The 18474-nt window shown below is 39.6% G+C and overlaps 1 protein-coding gene across 1 annotated transcript in view; it reads right to left on the bottom strand.

Moving 5' to 3' along the window:
• EYS (eyes shut homolog) overlaps positions 1-18474 on the bottom strand; it is a 2088383-nt gene that overhangs the window by 65915 nt on the left and 2003994 nt on the right. The window contains exons 39-40 of the mRNA XM_063618766.1: positions 8233-8399; positions 7266-7410 (exon numbers count right to left, since the gene is read on the bottom strand). Coding sequence (XP_063474836.1) covers positions 7266-7410; positions 8233-8399 — 312 coding nt within the window. The remainder of the gene's footprint in view (positions 1-7265; positions 7411-8232; positions 8400-18474) is intronic.

Genomic DNA, 18474 nt, shown 5'->3' with positions numbered 1-18474 from the left:
GCAGCATGATTTATAGTCCTTTGGGTATATACCCAGTAATGGGATGGCTGGGTCAAATGGTATTTCTAGTTCTAGATCCCTGAGGAATCGCCACACTGACTTCCACAATGGTTGAACTAGTTTACAGTCCCACCAACAGTGTAAAAGTGTTCCTATTTCTCCACATCCTCTCCAGCACCTGTTGTTTCCTGATTTTTTAATGATGGCCATTCTAACTGGTGTGAGATGGTATCTCACTGTGGTTTTGATTTGCATTTCTCTGATGGCCAGTGATGATGAGCATTTCTTCATGTGTTTTTTGGCTGCATAAATGTCTTCTTTTGAGAAGTGTCTGTTCATGTCCTCTGCCCACTTTTTGATGGGGTTGTTTGTTTTTTTCTTGTAAATTTGTTTGAGTTCATTGTAGATTCTGGATATTAGCCCTTTGTCAGATGAGTAGGTTGCAAAAATTTTCTCCCATTCTGTAGGTTGCCTGTTCACTCTGATGGTAGTTTCTTTTGCTGTGCAGAAGCTCTTTAGTTTAATGAGATCCCATTTGTCAATTTTGGCTTTTGTTGCCATTGCTTTTGGTGTTTTAGACATGAAGTCTTTGCCCACGTCTATGTCCTGAATGGTATTGCCTAGGTTTTCTTGTAGGATTTTAATGGTTTTAGGTCTAACATATAAGTCTTTAATCCATCTTGAATTAATTTTTGTATAAGGTGTAAGGAAGGGATCCAGTTTCAGCTTTCTACATATGGCTAGCCAGTTTTCCCAGCACCATTTATTAAACAGGGAATCCTTTCCCCATTTCTTGTTTTTGTCAGGTTTGTCAAAGATCAGATAGTTGTAGCTATGCGGCATCATTTCTGAGGGCTCTGTTCTGTTCCATTGATCTATGTCTCTGTTGTGGTACCAGTAGCATGCTGTTTTGGTTACTGTAGCCTTGTAGTATAGTTTAAAGTCAGGTAGCGTGATGCCTCCAGCTTTGTTCTTTTGGCTTAGGATTGACTTGGCGATGCGGGCTCTTTTTTGGTTCCATATGAACTTTAAAGTAGTTTTTTCCAATTCTGTGAAGAAAGTCATTGGTAGCTTGATGAGGATGGCATTGAATCTATAAATTACCTTGGGCAGTATGGCCATTTTCACGATATTGATTCTTCCAACCCGTGAGCATGGAATGTTCTTCCATTTGTTTGTATCCTCTTTTATTTCATTGAGCAGTGGTTTGTAGTTCTCCTTGAAGAGGTCCTTCACATCCCTTGTAAGTTGGATTCCTAGGTATTTTATTCTCTTTGAAGCAATTGTGAATGGGAGTTCACTCATGATTTGGCTCTCTGTTTGTCTGTGATTGGTGTACAAGAATGCTTGTGATTTTTGTACATTAATTTTGTATCCTGAGACTTTGCTGAAGTTGCTAATCAGCTTAAGGAGATTTTGGGCTGAGACAATGGGGTTTTCTAGATATACAATCATGTCATCTGCAAACAGGGACAATTTGACTTCCTCTTTTCCTAATTGAATACCCTTTATTTCCTTCTCCTGCCTGATTGCTCTGGCCGGAACTTCCAGCACTATGTTGAATAGGAGCGGTGAGAAAGGGCATCCCTGTCTTGTGCCAGTTTTCAGAGGGAATGCTTCCAGTTTTTGCCCATTCAGTATGATATTGGCTGTGGGTTTGTCGTAGATAGCTCTTATTATTTTGAGATACGTCCCATCAATACCTAATTTATTGAGAGTTTTTAACATGAAGTGTTGTTGAATTTTGTCAAAGGCCTTTTCTGCGTCTATTGAGATAATCATGTGGTTTTTGTCTTTGGTTCTGTTTATATGCTGGATTACATTTATTGATTTGCGTATGTTGAACCAGCCTTGCATCCCAGGGATGAAGCCCACTTGATAGTGGTGGATAAGCTTTTTGATGTGCTGCTGGATTTGGTTTGCCAGTATTTTATTGAGGATTTTTGCATCAATGTTCATCAAGGATATTGGTCTGAAATTCTCTTTTTTGGTTATGTCTCTGCCAGGCTTTGGTATCAGGACGATGCTGGCTTCGTAAAATGTGTTAGGGAGGATTCCCTCTTTTTCTATTGATTGGAATAGTTTCAGAAGGAATGGTACCAGTTCCTCCTTGTACCTCTGGTAGAATTCAGCTGTGAATCCATCAGGTCCTGGACTCTTTTTGGTTGGTAAGCTATTGATTATTGCCAAAATTTCAGAACCTGTTATTGGTCTATTCAGAGATTCAACTTCTTCCTGGTTTAGTCTTGGGAGGGTGTGTTTGTCGAGGAATTTATCCATTTCTTCTAGATTTTCTAGTTTATTTGCATAGAGTTGTTTGTAGTATTCTCTGATGGTAGAATGTATTTCTGTGGGATCGGTGGTGATATCCCCTTTTTCGTTTTTTATTGCATCTATTTGATTCTTCTCTCTTTTCTTCTTTATTAGTCTTGCTAGCGGTCTATCAATTTTGTTGATCTTTTCAAAAAACCAGCTCCTGGATTCATTAATTTTTTGAAGGGTTTTTTGTGTCTCTATTTCCTTCAGTTCTGCTCTGATTTTAGTTATTTCTAGCCTTCTGCTAGCTTTTGAATGTGTTTGCTCTTGCTTTTCTAGTTCTTTTAATTGCGATGTTAGGGTGTCAATTTTGGATCTTTCCTGCTTTCTCTTGTGGGCATTTAGTGCTATAAATTTCCCTCTACACACTGCTTTGAACGTGTCCCAGAGATTCTGGTATGTTGTGTCTTTGTTCTCATTGGTTTCAAAGAACATCTTTATTTCCGCCTTCATTTCATTATGTACCCAATAGTCATTCAGGAACAGGTTGTTCAGTTTCCATGTAAGAGCTCATTCTCAATGAGTGAGGTCAGAGAGTGGGCTCTCATTGAGGAGGTGTGATTTGAGCTTGCTTTCCAGGCAAATGGAATTTGAAGAGGTGGAGAATGCTGATTTAAGCACGGGCCCCGAGGCAGGGAAAATAAGATATACAGAGAGGCAGTGGCTAGATATAGTGATAATTGATTTTATGTGCCAACTTGACTTGTCCATGGGGTGCCCAGAAACTTGGTCAAATATTGTGTGTGTGTGTGTGTGTGTGTTAGGATGAGATTAACACTTGAATTGATAAACTGAGTAAAGCAGATTGCCCTCCCTAATGTGGGTGGGCCTCATTCAATCACTGAAGACCTAAATGGAACAAAAAACAGGGAATTCTTCCTGCCTGATTGCTTGAGCTGGGATATTGGTCTTTTCCAGCCTTCATACTTGGACTGAAACATTGGCTCTTCTTGGGTCTTGAGCCTGATGGCTTTCAGACTGGAAGTCACACCACTGGCTTTCCTTGTTCTTAGGGCTTCAGACTCAGGCTGGAGCTACACATCAATTATCCTGGGTCTCCAGGTTGCTGACTGTGGATTTTGGGACTTCTCAGCTTCCATAATTATGTTATCCAATTCCTTATAAAAAATCTCTCTCTCTCTCTCTCTCTCTCTCTGTGCACACCTGATTGGTTCTGTTTCTCTGGAGATGCCTGACTAATATAGATAGATTTTATTGAATTAAAAAATCAGTGGAAGCAAGATAAGTATAGAAAAAATACCTGGGTTTGGGAATGCCAGGGGTGTTAGTCCATTCTCACATTGCTGTAACTTACTACCTGAAACTGCGTAATTTATAAAGAAAAGAGATTTAATTGGGTCATGGTTTCACACGCCATGCAGGAACCATGGCTGGGGAGGTCTCAGGAAACTTACAGTCATGATGGAAGGTGAAGAGGAAGGAGGTATGTCTTACATGGCTGGAGCAGGAGGAAAAGAGTGAAGCGGGGGGTGATACACACTTTTAGACAACCAGATCTCATGAGAACTCACTATCACAAGAACAGCAAGGGGGAAATCTGCTCCCATGATCCAATCACCTCCCACTTGTCCCCTCCTCCAGCACTGGAGATCACAATTTGACATGACATTTGGGCAGGAACACAAATCCAAACCATATCACCATGTAAAAAATTCAGTTATTATTCTAGAGTTGACAGGGTGTCTGTTGTGTTCTAGAGCAGGAAAATAGTATAATACATTAGCATGGCAATAGTGTTATGATGTGTCAGTTAATCAGGGAAGGGTGAGTAGTCAAAGATGACAGTAAGCCTGTCATTCTAACTTCAGTTGCATCAGAATCACCTGAAGAGCTCATTAAAATACATATTACTGGGCCCCATTCCCTGAGTTTCTGGTTCAATTAGAATTTGCACCTCTAACAAACTTCTCAGTGATGCTGATATTGCTGGTCCAGGGACCACATTTTGAGAACCACTGTACAAAGGATTCAAAAAAGTATTGGAGGGACTGGTAGCAATAGTGAAAGAAATAAGTAAAGAAGTATATTCAGAAAAGGCATTTGTAGTGAAGATGAGATGTTTCACTTCAGTTATTCTGCTTCTATAGCTGCCTTTAGCACACTTAACAGCTCAGCAAGATTATCTACAGGCAACAGAACTTCTAGTGAAAGGACCCAGCTTATTTTCACTTGTGGCCTAACCAGTTTTACTTGTTTCTTCCCCTCATTCCTCCTTTCCCTTCTTCCATATCTTCTTTTCTTCCTTCCTTCATTCTGTGCCCAGTCTGAGACCACCATTCATGAGCCTTATTCTGAGAACTCTGCAGCTTTGTAGCAGATGCAACTTTGGAAAGCAGAGGAGAGTAGAACTGCTCTTATTAGGGCAGATAAAACAGTAAGGCACAGCGTATTTGGCAGATGTAGATTATTTAAGGTGGTTAGTCTCAATACCTTTATGAGCATTAAAGGTCATAGAAAAAATAATGGTTCATTATAAGCCATTTTTTAGAACAAAAACAAATGGGCTTTATTAGCAGTAAGGATTTATATTTTAGGTCACGAACTTTGGATTAGAGTTATTTATCAAGAGTTTATAGGAATCGGCTGGGCACGGTGGCTCAAGCCTGCAATCCCAGCACTTTGGGAGGCCGAGGTGGGCAGATGGCTTGAGCCCAGGATTTTGAGACCATCCTGGGCAACCTGGAAAATCTCTGTCTCTAAAAGAAATACAAAAATTAACTGGGTGTGATGATGCAGTTCTCAAGTTCATGGAGAGTAGGCCAGACCTGGTTGAGTGACTGAGAACACTATAAGAACAGTCCTTTGACCACGTACCCTGGGACCACGATCTACCGAAAAGCTATTTTCACCAAATGAATTGTTATAACAATTTAAAGCATGTCTTTATTTTATAACTCTACTACAGTATAAGTCAGCTTTGTAAGGATATGTTAGCTGGGTTTAGTGGCTCAGCTACATGAGAGGCTAAGGTGGGAGGATTGATTGAGCCCTGGAGATGGAGGTTGCAGTGAGCTGAGATGGCACCACTGTACTCCAGCCTCCAGCCTTGATGACAGAGCAAGACTCAAAAAAAAAAAAAAAAGAGTTTATAAAAATGTAAAAGCCTAGATCAGATAATATTTTATTGCATGATTTAATTGTAATTCTAAGGACAGATGTGCTATCCTTACTCCAACTATTAAATTCTTTCAGAAAATTCCATTTGCTTTGCTTCGTTATGATTAATTAATGTGTTGGCTTCCACATCATTCTCAGCAAATTAACCCAGGAACAGAAAATGAAACACCTCATGTTCTCACTCATAAGTGGGAGTTGAACAATGAGAACACATGGACACAGGGAGGGGAACATCACATACTGGGGCCTGTCGAGGGGTGGGGGGCAAGGGGAGGGAGGGCCTTAGGACAAATACCTAATGCATGCAGGGCTTAAAACCTAGATGATGGGTTGATGAGTGTAGCACACCACCATGACACATGTATACTATGTAACAAATCTGCACGTTCTGCACTTGTATCCTAGAACTTAAAGTTAAAAAAAAAGAGATAATTTAAAAAATATATGATGGCTTCCAAATCTGGGAGGCTTGTTAAAATGCAAATTTTTAGACCCCACTGTAAAGATTTCAATTCAATAGTTCTTGAGTAGGGTTCAGAAATCTGTGTTTTTAAGAAGTTATCCTATGTTATTCTTCAGAACCAGTAGAGATCAGGTTTGGGAACCATGGATTTATGGTACAGTTGCAATTTGGTTGTCATGGTAAGTTGGTAACAATACGCCATGATTTATAATAAATAGTAAATGCTAGTTTAGAGTGGAGGGAAGGCAGACATTAAGAGAGGATCCAAGAGATGAATGATAAAATTAGGGGATCTCAAGGTCCTGAATTTTCTATAAGACTGTGGCATAAGTGGCAATTCCCAAGAAGACTTGCCCAAGGTTCTCATCCTCACTAAGGACTGTGGCAGTTGACATACTTCCAGGAGTGTGCAATCTTAGTGTTTCTGTCAGAGAAAGGGCCAGCTATGTGTGTACTGATCTCATTTGAAAACAGAACTATTTGAACACAGGAAGACAGACTGTGGCAATAAGATTGCTCGCCCAAGCACAATGTTGTCCTTAATCCTCTTGACTTTTGTGGGCTACCCCTTGGTGGTATGGATGGGTTGACTGCAGTCTGTCTCTTGCCTTTTGAACTCCAAAGTTAGATGGAGTTTCAATTTTTACTGTGACTCTTTGAAGTCTACCCTGCTCAGCCTATTTTAAAAAGCACCCTGTATAAACAATTACCCATAATCCTGATTCCTTTAAATCACTCTCTCCATTTCCCTTTTCCCATTGAACTTATCGCATTATATGACTATATAATTAATTAATTACATTTAGTGTTTCTCTCTCCAACTAGTTATAAGTGCAGAAATCTTTGATTTGTTCATTAAAACATCCTAAATATGTAGTACATATGTAGTAAGTGGTCAATAAATAGTAAATGAGGCTGGGCATGGCCTGTAATCCCAGCACTTTGGGAGGCCAAGGCGGGTGGATTACCTGAGGTCGGGAGTTCGAGACCAGCCTGACCAACATGGAGAAACCTCATCTCCTAAAAGTACAAAATTAGCTGGGCGTGGTGGTGCATGCCTGTAATCCCAGCTACTCGGGAGGCTGAGGCAGGAGAATCACTTGAACCCAGGAGGCGGAGGTTGTGGTGAGCCAAGATTGCGTCATTGCACTCCAGCCTGGGCAACAAGAGCGAAACTCCATCTAAAAAAAAATAGTAAATGAATGTTTCTGATTAAAATCAAACTTTGTTCAAGTCTGAAAGCAATCCATATAGCTGGTTTGGGAAATAGAAGTATACTCTTTACAATATATTTTTCCCTCAACATTTGAAATAAGTAGGTATAGTATAAAAAATGTCCATGCCTTACCTTGAAAACCATTTTTAAAATCTGCTCCATTTGGTAAGAGATCTGGAGTGTATTCACTGTAGCCACCTACATAAAACTCACTGAAGACATTGAGACCAACCAGTCTTCCTGGGGCAATAATGGATTTATTTTTATGATCATCTACCTTCAAAAGGAGAAAAAAATCAAAACCTATCAAAAAAGGAATTAATTCCACAGGGTGAACTGTTAAGATACTCTTTTGTTATTTCCCGTTAACTTGGCATGAAAAATTTACAAAGACCTGAATTTTGAAGAAATAGAAAACACGATACCACTCAATTCTCTGCTTCTCTGCTGGTGTCTGTTACCAGGAATATATTAATATAGCAGTCATGGTTTTGCATTTCAATCAAAATCAAAGTTCTTCAAAGATTAGGTACTGGCATCCTGCTGATTCCCCTCCATTTAGCCTTCCTCCTCTTCTATCAATTCTCCATAGAACCACCAGAGTCATTTATCAAAAATTAGAAATCAACATGGTACCCACCTTCCTGTTTTAAGTAGCTCTTCATAGTTCTTTAGATAAAAATATAAACTTCTTAGCACATCTAAGCCCTTTGATAATATAGACCTTATCTGTCTGTAACCACTTCTCTTGCTCTCCCATCCCTGACCTGAAAACCATGCTGAACTACTTGCATTCCTTAAGCTAATACTGGCTATTGTTCTCTTTCCTAACTCCTATTTGAAGTTATGCTCAAGCATCACCTTCTCTGGGAAGCACTTTCTGAATCCTCTCTCTCACCCTTATCTATGTTAGTAATCCCTCTTATTTGTTCTCACACCACTTAATTGTAATCATCTCTCTATTCCCCTAGTTGGTACAATAGTCTGTGAACTTCATGGATGTAGGCATCATGGGCTATTCACCTCTGTACCTTAGCACAGATCCGACAATATACTAGTGCTCTCAGTTTGTGGAAGAGATGAAGGAATGACTCTTTACCTTCAGCCAGCCCTCTTGGAAGAACTTCCCCAGATGAACATTGTGGACTCCAAGGCTCAGATTGAGGGGCTCGCTCCTGATGCTTGCTATGCCAGACCCCAGGTTATAACTATAAACCACACTGCCATTGAGCAGGCCCACAGCCAGGAAGTCATCGCCATTCAACCCTGGAATGAGAAGACACACGGGGAATGCTCACTGAGAGGAAATTCAGGAGTTCCATCGGCTTCATTTTACTGACTGGTTCTGAATTACAGATCAGTATGGCAAGTTATAATACACGTTTAGTCTCTTGTCAGCATTTAAGTATATGTGCAACTGGCTGTTGTTATTCCCAGCCCCAGAAACAGAGCACCAAGAGTTTATGTCTTTGAAGCCATGAGGGTTCTGGTCAACCTGGGGAATGATCAATGATCAACTACAAAGTTGAATGGGATTAAAATCTCCTTTTGTCGGAGTGAAATTCAGTGTGCATTTTACAATAAGGAGAACTTCACAACGGAGTAGAATTGCTCTGGTAGCTAACAAGATTCAAAAGGCTGAGATGACCTAGCATCAGCTTTGAAGTTCTTTCTATGATTTGAGAATAGTATAAAGACCAATTTATTCCTATGATTGCTCAGAATATGTTATCATTATTCTATTACAAAAGCTCTTAACCATGCCCCATGACCATTTAAAGGTGGGTTGTTTCTGTGTTCCCTCTTCTCTCTCTCCTTCTGTTAGTTCAGAGCCATCCATGCAGTACAGTGAGTTCCAGGAGCCAGAACACTCAGGAGACAGTTCTTAAAGACCCACGTGAAAAGGGAAGTGGTTGGGAGACACCCAGCATTAATCACTAGGGGAAGGTGCTAGCGGTATCCTTGGCGGGATTAAGTTTCAGGATGATCCGTCGGTATATAGCAAGAGATCTGTTCACAGGAAGCAGGGACCCAAATATGCCACCCAGCTTCTCAAAGGTGTGTTAGTGGGCGGGGCAAAAGAAGAATTCAATACTGAGGCTAGCAGTCAGGAAACTGAGGCAAAGACTTCTGCTTAGAGGAAGAACGTAAGAATCCCCTAGAAGTAAGAGGTTTAAGCATGGGGGAAAAGCTGAATTGAGTCCTTGACATAGAAAAAATTTATTATGAGTATGCACAGCCTCCTCCTTCTGCATTTATAGGAATGATGCTTTGTCTGTTGACTGGGCTTCTATTGTTACTTTGATCAGGGTAAACGAGAGAAAGACCTGCAGGGATGTAGGTTTCCAATAGGGTGGAGAGGTGGGCTTCCTGAGGCACTGGAAAGTGGAAGACAGAAATATTATTTAGAGATACTTGAATGCTGCCTCTGCTTTTCTAAAGGGTCTGCCATGGGCCCTGAGCACGGTTACTTTTGAAAACTCTCTAGGTGAGTCTAATATATACAGTCATGGTTAAGAGCAACTGTATTAAGTGACCTACCACTGACCGAGTACATTGGGAACTTAACGGCAAGTCTCTTTTTCACTTCCTCACATTCTGGTGATTTCTTCCCACCTGCAATGCTGCATCAGGTTAGCTGGGTTGTATATTTAAAACGGAAAGTTCAATGTTTCAAGAGAAAACATAGTTTCAGGAAGGCAGTTAGAAAGGCAGAAAGGAGAAAAGCTATTACTAGAGATTGGAGATAGTCTTTCAGGCAGCTGTTGGGATATAGAAGAAATTGGGAGGGGTGGAGGAGGAAACATGAGATTTTTCTGTGTGTTGTGAATGGGGATTTTTCTGTGTGTTGTGAATGGGAATTTTTCTGAGAGATTATGGAGGGGATCTGAATTGTCTTTCAAATTGTCCAGGTTATGGGAATGGAGCCAGTATTGTGCCAGTCGAACTGGTGGGAGGGCATATTCATTTCAGCTATATCCTTCTTTCCTTTCTGTCTTGTGCTCTCCTTTCTCCAGTTATGGAGAGCCCGTTTCATGCCAGGAGCATCATTATTAACCTTAGGTCCTTGACAGCCTGGTCAGGAGGAGATAGGAGGTTTGTTTCAAGTTCCATGAAGAGCAGAATAGAAACAAATGGGGGCAGCCATTAAGACACGGTGAGGAGGAGGGTTAGGAAAGCAAAAAGGTGATTTTTGAGTCGGTTTCTGAGCTCACCCAGAAAATGACAAGCAAGAGCTTGTTAGACGAAAAAAGAGGATACAGTGAAGAGTGCTGTTTAAATCAGAAGGGAGAACTTTGCAGCAACCCAGAAGGAGCAGAGAAGAACAGGGTATGTTTAAGAACTGCTGGGGCTGGGCATGGTGGCTCAGGCCTGTAATCCCAGCACTTTGGGAGGCCGAGGTGGGCAGATCACGAGGTCAGGATATCGAGACCATCCTGGCTAACACGGTGAAACCCCATCTCTACTAAAAATACATAAAGAAAATTAGCCGGGCGTGGTGGTGGGCGCCTGCAGTCCCAGTTATTCTGGAGGCTGAGCCAGGAGAATGGCGTGAACCCGGGAGGCGGGAGCTTGCAGTGAGCCGAGATCGCGCCACTGCACTCCAGCCTGGGCGACAGAGCGAGACTCCGTCTCAAAAAAAAAAAAAAAAAAAGAAGAAGAAGAAGAACTGTTTGGATGTGGGCTTGACTGGCATTTAGTGCCTGTGGCAGGAAAGGAAACTGAAAAGGGAGAAAGGGCTATATGTTTAAGGGTCTAATATGCTACAATGAATGATTTAAGTATTTTAGCAGAGACTCTTAGGAATCATGAAAGGATTTTGAATAAGAGAAGTGTATTAGATCTGGATGTTAGAAGAATCTTCTAGTAATGTTGAGGATAGAATATAGAGGTAGATAAGGAGGCTCATTGGAAAGTTATTCAAGTGATTTAGAAGAGGAAATGATACTGAAATACATTAAACACCTAAATAAATTAAGGTAGTGACAGAGGGGTCAGAAAAACGGGAGGAAATTTGCTTGTGATTTGGAAGGAAAATTTGAAAGGACAGACCAATTTGGGTGAAGAGTTGAGGAAGAATTGAGGAAGAGAGAGAAGGTGGTTCTGCAGAATCTGCCTTAAAGAACCAGGTGCAGTGGCAGGGTCAGTCAAAGAGTTAGGACCCTAGGAAAGGAACAGTCTGGGGGAAAAGGCTGAGTTTAGTTTATAGGTGCTCCTGCCTACAGATCTGTCCCAGGGCAAAGGACTGGGGATGCACCAAGAGGAGGGGATAAGGAGAGCCAGGGAACCAATCACCCATCAAGCAGATGATAGCATGCTATTCCCATGCCATGAGTCCATCAGGTTGCTTTCCTTTCCTCTGCTACTCCTTCAACTCTAGATCTTCCCGGAGTATCAACTCTGGTAGTAAATGATGGAGTAGATAAGAGGAAGAAAAGCAGTTTACTGTCACAGCCGGTACCTAGAAAGTGACTTGGAATTGCTCTAGAGTGTTTCCAAACCTAGAAGTCCTTTACAATCATTTAGGGAATGGTTCAAAAATACCTAATGTAAATGACGAGTTAATGGGTGCAGCACACCAACATGGCACATGTATACATATGCAACAAACCTGCACATTGTGCACATGTACCCTAGAACTTAAAGTATAATAAAAATATATATATATATAAGAAAACAAAAATACACTTTCTAGAACCTGTCTTATACCACTTGCATGAGAATCTTTGAAGCTAGATCCTAGAAATATTTTTTAACAGAATCCCCAACTGTTTTTTTTTTCATAATAAGGCCTGATTGGTATTGGTAAGTGTAAGAGGGCCAAGGCATGAAACTTGTGCAGTTGCATGGGGCTTTAAGTTCCAAAGGGCCCTATTGCTTGGTTTGATGCTCTGTGTCACTGTCTTGAAATTCTTAATACTTTTATCTTTGAACTGTGTTTTGAAAGTGAAGTCCATGAAGCAACAAACATGAGCGGTAACAGAGGAGACCCATAAGTACAATATGCATGTTTGCTCTTTCACATGTAAGGCTTGTGATATCCGACCAGAACAAAGTTCCCACAGTACTGGGAGTTCAGTGATACGCAAAATGAGTACAAGGTAAATATATTATGTTTAATGACTCAGCGGGGGCAAAATGAGTACAAGGTGAATATATTATGTTTAATGACTAAGCGGGGGATCTGACAGCCCCAAGAGGCCATGCTCCATTTGGGCCAGAACTTACTTCAAATGCAGGAAGAAGGGAGTGGTGGTCTAAGAAACATGAACCATCAAGGAACCCTATTATTTAATCATTACTCCTACTACTTTTCTGTATTAGTTAATTATTTACACTGAAAATGATGACAGAGAAGAAAACAGAAAGAGAGAGGAGTCCACAATTCCTTTTCCTCTCACTCCTACCTTACTCATCAGTAGCCTAAGGTCAAGAGTGTTGATAGAATGTGTGCATATCAAGAACTGAAATAAAGACAGTTAACTTAAATTTGTGTAGTGTTTCTGGTGTTCTGTTAAGAAGGAAGTACATATGCATGCGCAAGCTTTGAAAGATCAGTTGTATAATTTTGGTGATTTTGCATGTGCATTAAATACTTTTCTATTTGCATTTTAAAGTGGCATTGCACAATATAAAAATGAATGGTAAATTTTAATATTTTAATTTTTTAACTTAGAATGACATAAATGCAAATAAAAGACATTATGGTGACTTTCTAAGTTAAGCTTAGTCATTCTAAACTTATTCTTACTCATTCTAAGTCATAATGTTGAGAGATCAGTGAAGAAAGAAAAATGCTTTATATTTTAGTATTTAACGGCATTTCTCCCTGCTTTTTGAACAAGGGAGTTTGCCTTTTTATTCTGCAATGGGTCCCACAAATTATGTAGCTGTCTCTCCTTGGTGTCATCATAAAACAAATCAGGAAAGAACAAAATGAAAATGAGACCTTCCTGAAAATTGGAGGCTGCTTAGAGCCTTTGCATGTAGATGAGACACTGAAACCTCTCAGGGCAGTATGTGTGGGGTGATGCTGATGCACACATGGATGTCTGAAAGCGATGCGGCTGCTAGGTGGTGGAGTCTGAGTCTGAAGACAGCCTGGTTCCAGAGCCTGTGCTCTTAAACACTGTCCATGCAGCAGAGAAGGAGAAACAAGTCTGACTGGGGTTGTGCCTCCCCCACCTTCAGCACCCCCTTCCCGAATGCTTCTCTCTGGGAAATAAGAAGGGATAATAATATCTCTTCAGATTATTCTAAGGATTAAGTGAGATTTAATGTGTAAGCATTAGCCCACTGCCAACCTAGCACATAGTAGGTACTCAATAAATGCATATTTATTTCCTCTTCTCAGCAACTCTGGCCTGACCACAACTTTGTGTACTTTATTTCATTCCCCCATTTTATAAAGTCTGGGAAGCAGGCATTCCTGGCTCCTAGTTAGCCTCTTGGGTAGGGAACAGGAGTGGTACAATTTTTCTTTCTTGTTTTTTTGTTTGTTTGTTTTTGCTATAGCCCAAATTGCTTCAGTGCATTACTTTGATCCAACTAAAAAATTTTGGAGGATCAAACATGGAGATGAAATGAAATGACTTGAAGGCATCGTTTTTAAACATCAATTTATGTCTTCTATCACTTTCCTGGAATTTCTTGTAATGGGAATTTATTGGCTTAACAGCCCATAGTAACATAAGCAATGGCATATTCAAACAACCACCAATGCTATAGAATGATTTCATTCTCAAATTCAGCTTTCTATTAAACATTATTCTATGAGTAGCTTTGGGAAATATATGAGCAATTTATATTTTTATATTTATCAAGTCACAAAGCAACAGGTGATAATCCACATTTGTATTGCCATGTAGAAATGTTTAGCAATTGACATGGTGAGAGTTTTTTCATGAAAAGAATTGGAACCAAGCTCACTTGGTATGCAGAACACAAACCCACAGTGAATCTTAATGAAATCAGCCTTAGGAAGATTTTTAGACAAGGCAAGAAATACTTGTTGGATATTACTTCAGAGCTGGTGCTAAGAAGGAAGGATTTAGAGAGATTATGTTGTGCAAGTAGTAAAAAGAGGAGGAAGGAAACAATAGGAAGTGACTCTACATGAATAGTAGTTAAGCAAAACAAGATCTGGGAAGTGAATAAAAATCCTTTTATAATGCACAGGAAAAAAAACTGGATCTGTCTTTGGCTAGAAAGAAAAGTCATCACAACTCCATCAGCACCATTAAGCAGTGAGTTTCAAAGTGAGTGTGTTGTGGCAAGCCATGCTTAGCATTATAACAGCAACTCGTAAGATTGGTTAGAGCAAATGTCATGGGGGAACGAGATGAGATGCTGTGGTCAGAATACCGTCTGGCCTCATAATGCACCAAGAATAGTGATTTATTAATGGAAGCAATGACTTAGTCTAGGTGAAGAAGTGGATGGTGGCATTGTTAGGGATGGGAATGATGATAAAACATGGAAACAAGGTAAAGGATGCTGCTATGAATATTCTGAAAGAAAAGAGCAACGTAGTTGAGACAAGAGTGTCAGGACATTCTAAGCTGTCTCAGATGGGTTTTAAAAGTTTGATGCAGAAGGTATGGGCGGTAGTGATAGTAACAGATCTTAAATATACACAACCTCGGGAGCAAATATGAAAAAATGTTTTTGTCGCAAGCATAAAATTATAGTTAAGCTTATGGTATTTTTTCCCTAAATTACTTAGGCCTGCTTGCAGGATTTTTCCATAGGTAGTTTGATTTTAAACCTAAAGGTTTTACTATTTATATTGGTAGTTCTCCAACCTGGCTGAACCTTGTCAGCACAGCCTCCGATTTAATTTGCACGTATGAACAAGAAGGGGAAATCTATTACATAGGAAGGAGGAAAAGAATCAAAGGTTTCAGAGAGTAAGCCCAGGAAAAATTGTGCAAGTCCGCTTGACCTGAAGGAAAAACAGAGAAACATAACAAGGAGAGAAAATTGTCAGAACTGTGTGGCAACCCTGAATGCCTTATGGTAATCATTATGAAATTCTCATGAGAAAAAAACATGCCCATGAAGTAACTGTAATTAGAAGTGGTCTAATTAGTTCCACCTTGAAGGACGGCCTGGACAAGAGTAGCTAGTGGTTCAAGCCATGGATTTATTAATGAAACCCTCAGAGGAAGCAGCAAACTCCTTTATAAAAGATGTAATTCAAATCTGTGCTTTGGAGAGACTTTCAAGGCACACCTGTCCTGCTGTTTCTCCTACTGATTCTCACTAATCATTGTGTGTTGTAAGTTATGAAGCGGTACATGCTTGTGTTCTTACTTGATGTGCTTAGGGCATACCCCAGAAATTAGAACTACTTGTCTGGAAGTGGCAGAAGCTCACTCTCAAGTTCTTTACATAAGGGTTCAGAATGGTTAAGAAGCTGTTCCTCGGATTGTTTTGAAGGGGCATACTGGGACTCTAAAACATTTATATAGACAGTGCTGTGAAATCCATGTGTATTTCAGCACACTCCAGTTAATGCAAAGGTTAATATTGTGACTTTTAACATCATAGAAACATAGTAATCCTCATTCAGATGGTCCAACAGTCTTTTAATTCCAATAGATTAAATTTCCTAAAGTATTTCATTTAGAAGGAAAGACTTAATAGCAAAGGAATAATAGATGTAATTTGTTATTTCTTCAAACTATTATTCTAATATGGTAAAATAGTATCATTTATTAAATTTAATTTATTCTTCTAAATATGATAATGTACTTTGCAGAGTTCAGCAAAGTCCCAAGTAGTACAAGGACATGAGCGTGTAATCTTGGACATTTTGCTAATTTAAGTTCTGGCTACTCACTTCCAGTTATCTCACTCTTTTGAAAAAACTGGTAAAGATAACACCTCATAGGATTGTCTCTAGGAATAACTTCAAGTGTTTTAAAAGATATTTCCAAATGGATTAAGGAATTCTAAGTGACAAGTAAATTTTTCTTCTTCCTTCTTCCTTTCCTGTCAAGGCTGAAAGAGAAAATGTAAGAGGAGCCACAACGATGGTGCTGTGGTTCTCCCACCAAATGAATATTGCTTACGGAATGGCACTTGATTACTGGTGGGAGTTCCCATCTGGAGGAACCTTTTGTGAAGATATTTTTGCAGCCATATTTGATTATAGTTCCAGGGCTTGTAATGCCTTTTGATTTCTGAAAGAAGGAAATGATCTTTTGATTAAATATTCTTAATATAACAAAACAATGATTCTGAGACAGAGACACTAAGATGAACCTAATTCAGTTTCAGCTGTCTTTTCAACTGGCTATGAGAGGGTATATTCAGTTTTTAGGAAGAAAGTGAAATTACATATGAATGAAAAGTTAGATAAGTGTGAAAGGTCTTAGGAAAATTATAGAAGTTTATGCAATTAGAATCAAACTAAGGTAAAACAAAAAATATATATCTAGGTTGATATGTGAGAAACAAGACCCAAACGAGTGAAAGTCCTTACTGCCAGAACAAGATGCATTGAGTGGTATAGGATTCTCGACATTTGAGCCATTTTTATCCCATATTCAGTTACAGTCTGTAGGGGATGCTAAACTAAAATTAAGATGACTAAAGATTTTGAATTAACTCTTAAAGAGCATGTAGTCTCTGTTTATCTTAGATCTGTATAGCTCCTGTTCATAGTGGCAAACTTTTGGCTTCCTGTTCTGTTGATGTGATTATTCAGTTATGGATATTCTAGGGTTTCGAGAGCATTAGAACCATGTACAGCCATGACCATGATGCTTCATCATTAGCCATTGAGCACAATGGATACAATACAGTGTCCACCTCATGGGATTAAAACCATTAAAATGTAGGCAATGTAGACTGGCTTTTTTTGTGGCCAAATTAATATGGTGTCCTGACTTCCATCTGTGCTAGTGAACAGACAGTGTGGAAGCGTTGATAGGAACAACAAATCCAGGGCTGTGCTCAGATACTATGAAAATGTGATAAAATGCATTTCTTGGGGCTACATATGGCCCACATTTTTATATCTCTTGAGCAAACGGAGGTGAGACTAGAAAAAGTGGCAAATCTGTATCTCTCTTGCTGTCAGAGATGAGACTGTGAAAATAAGGGATGTAAGCACCAGTTTGTGGGTAAACTTAAATTTCCACACGATGAAACCACATGGGCTTACTGCAAATACAGAACGAACTTGAAAGTGTGGGCTGGTAGTTGATTGATTTGCACTTGGCCCCTTCTCTTTTTGTTCTCTGGATGTTCCCCTGTGAAATCAAGGTTATCCACTTTGAACCATCCTTAAATGTATATTCCCTCTTCAGAAATACATTTGAAAAAAAGATGGGGGAAGATTTGCAAGTATCTATATATCTTTGTCATTTCTAACCCTGTTTGAATACTAGTCACGTGTGACAATTTTTATGTTTCTCAGTCAGTCGGGAAAGTGAATAGCTTAACTTCTTTTTAAACTATTTTAAAAGACTCAAATAATTTAAAACAGACAATTTTGACATTATAGTACAGGATATTTGATTCCATGAAAACCAAGATTTGATAATTTGAGGTTCTCAGGAAGAAAATTCTCATGATTTCTAGTCTTCCTGGTGTGATTACAGAAGAAAATAATGAGCATATTTCTGTTATAAAAAATGGAATATGGGCATACACTGTCAGTTTTTATAAAATACCTCAGTGCTTTGCAATTGAACTATGTGTTACATTAGCGAATGGGCCACAGCCTGCTCTCATTCATCAGGCATCTTCCTGGGCTCTCTGGAGAACAGGCTGAGCTGATTTCTTCTGTGACACTCCCCGCTTCAATTTTCTTTTTCTGTTCTGTAGGGTGACATTCATTTCATTTTTTTCCATAGAAAAATAATCAAGCTATATTTATGCACTCTTATTTCTGTTACAGTTTATAACTAAGGGCTTGAAGCAAACAAGAAATTATTTGGCAGAAAATATGAGGCAACCTTTCATAATTACCACAGCATAGAAGATCTACATGCTGGTGACTGACAGAAAGCTATGTGCATAAAGTGCTTAGGTGCATAGATCAAATTTCCAGGAAGTCAAATATATTTCTTCTAATATATATATATATATATTTTTTTTTTTTTTTTTGAGACAGAGTTTCACTCTTGTCATCAAGCTGGAGTGCAATGGCACAATCTCAGCTCACCACAACCTCCGCCTCCCGGGTTCAAGTGATTCTCCTGCCTCAGCCTCCTGAGTAGCTGGGATTACAGGCGCCTGCCACCACGCCCAGCTAATTTTTGTAATTTTAGTAGAGACAGGGTCTTGCCTTGTTGGCCAGGGTGGTCTTGAACTCCTGACCTCGGGT

The sequence above is a fragment of the Symphalangus syndactylus genome, chromosome 2, assembly GCF_028878055.3.
Source record: "Symphalangus syndactylus isolate Jambi chromosome 2, NHGRI_mSymSyn1-v2.1_pri, whole genome shotgun sequence".
In the NCBI taxonomy this organism is placed as follows: domain Eukaryota; kingdom Metazoa; phylum Chordata; class Mammalia; order Primates; family Hylobatidae; genus Symphalangus; species Symphalangus syndactylus.
The sequence above is the reverse complement of the archived record's forward strand: the minus strand, read 5'-3'. Positions and strand labels throughout refer to the sequence as shown.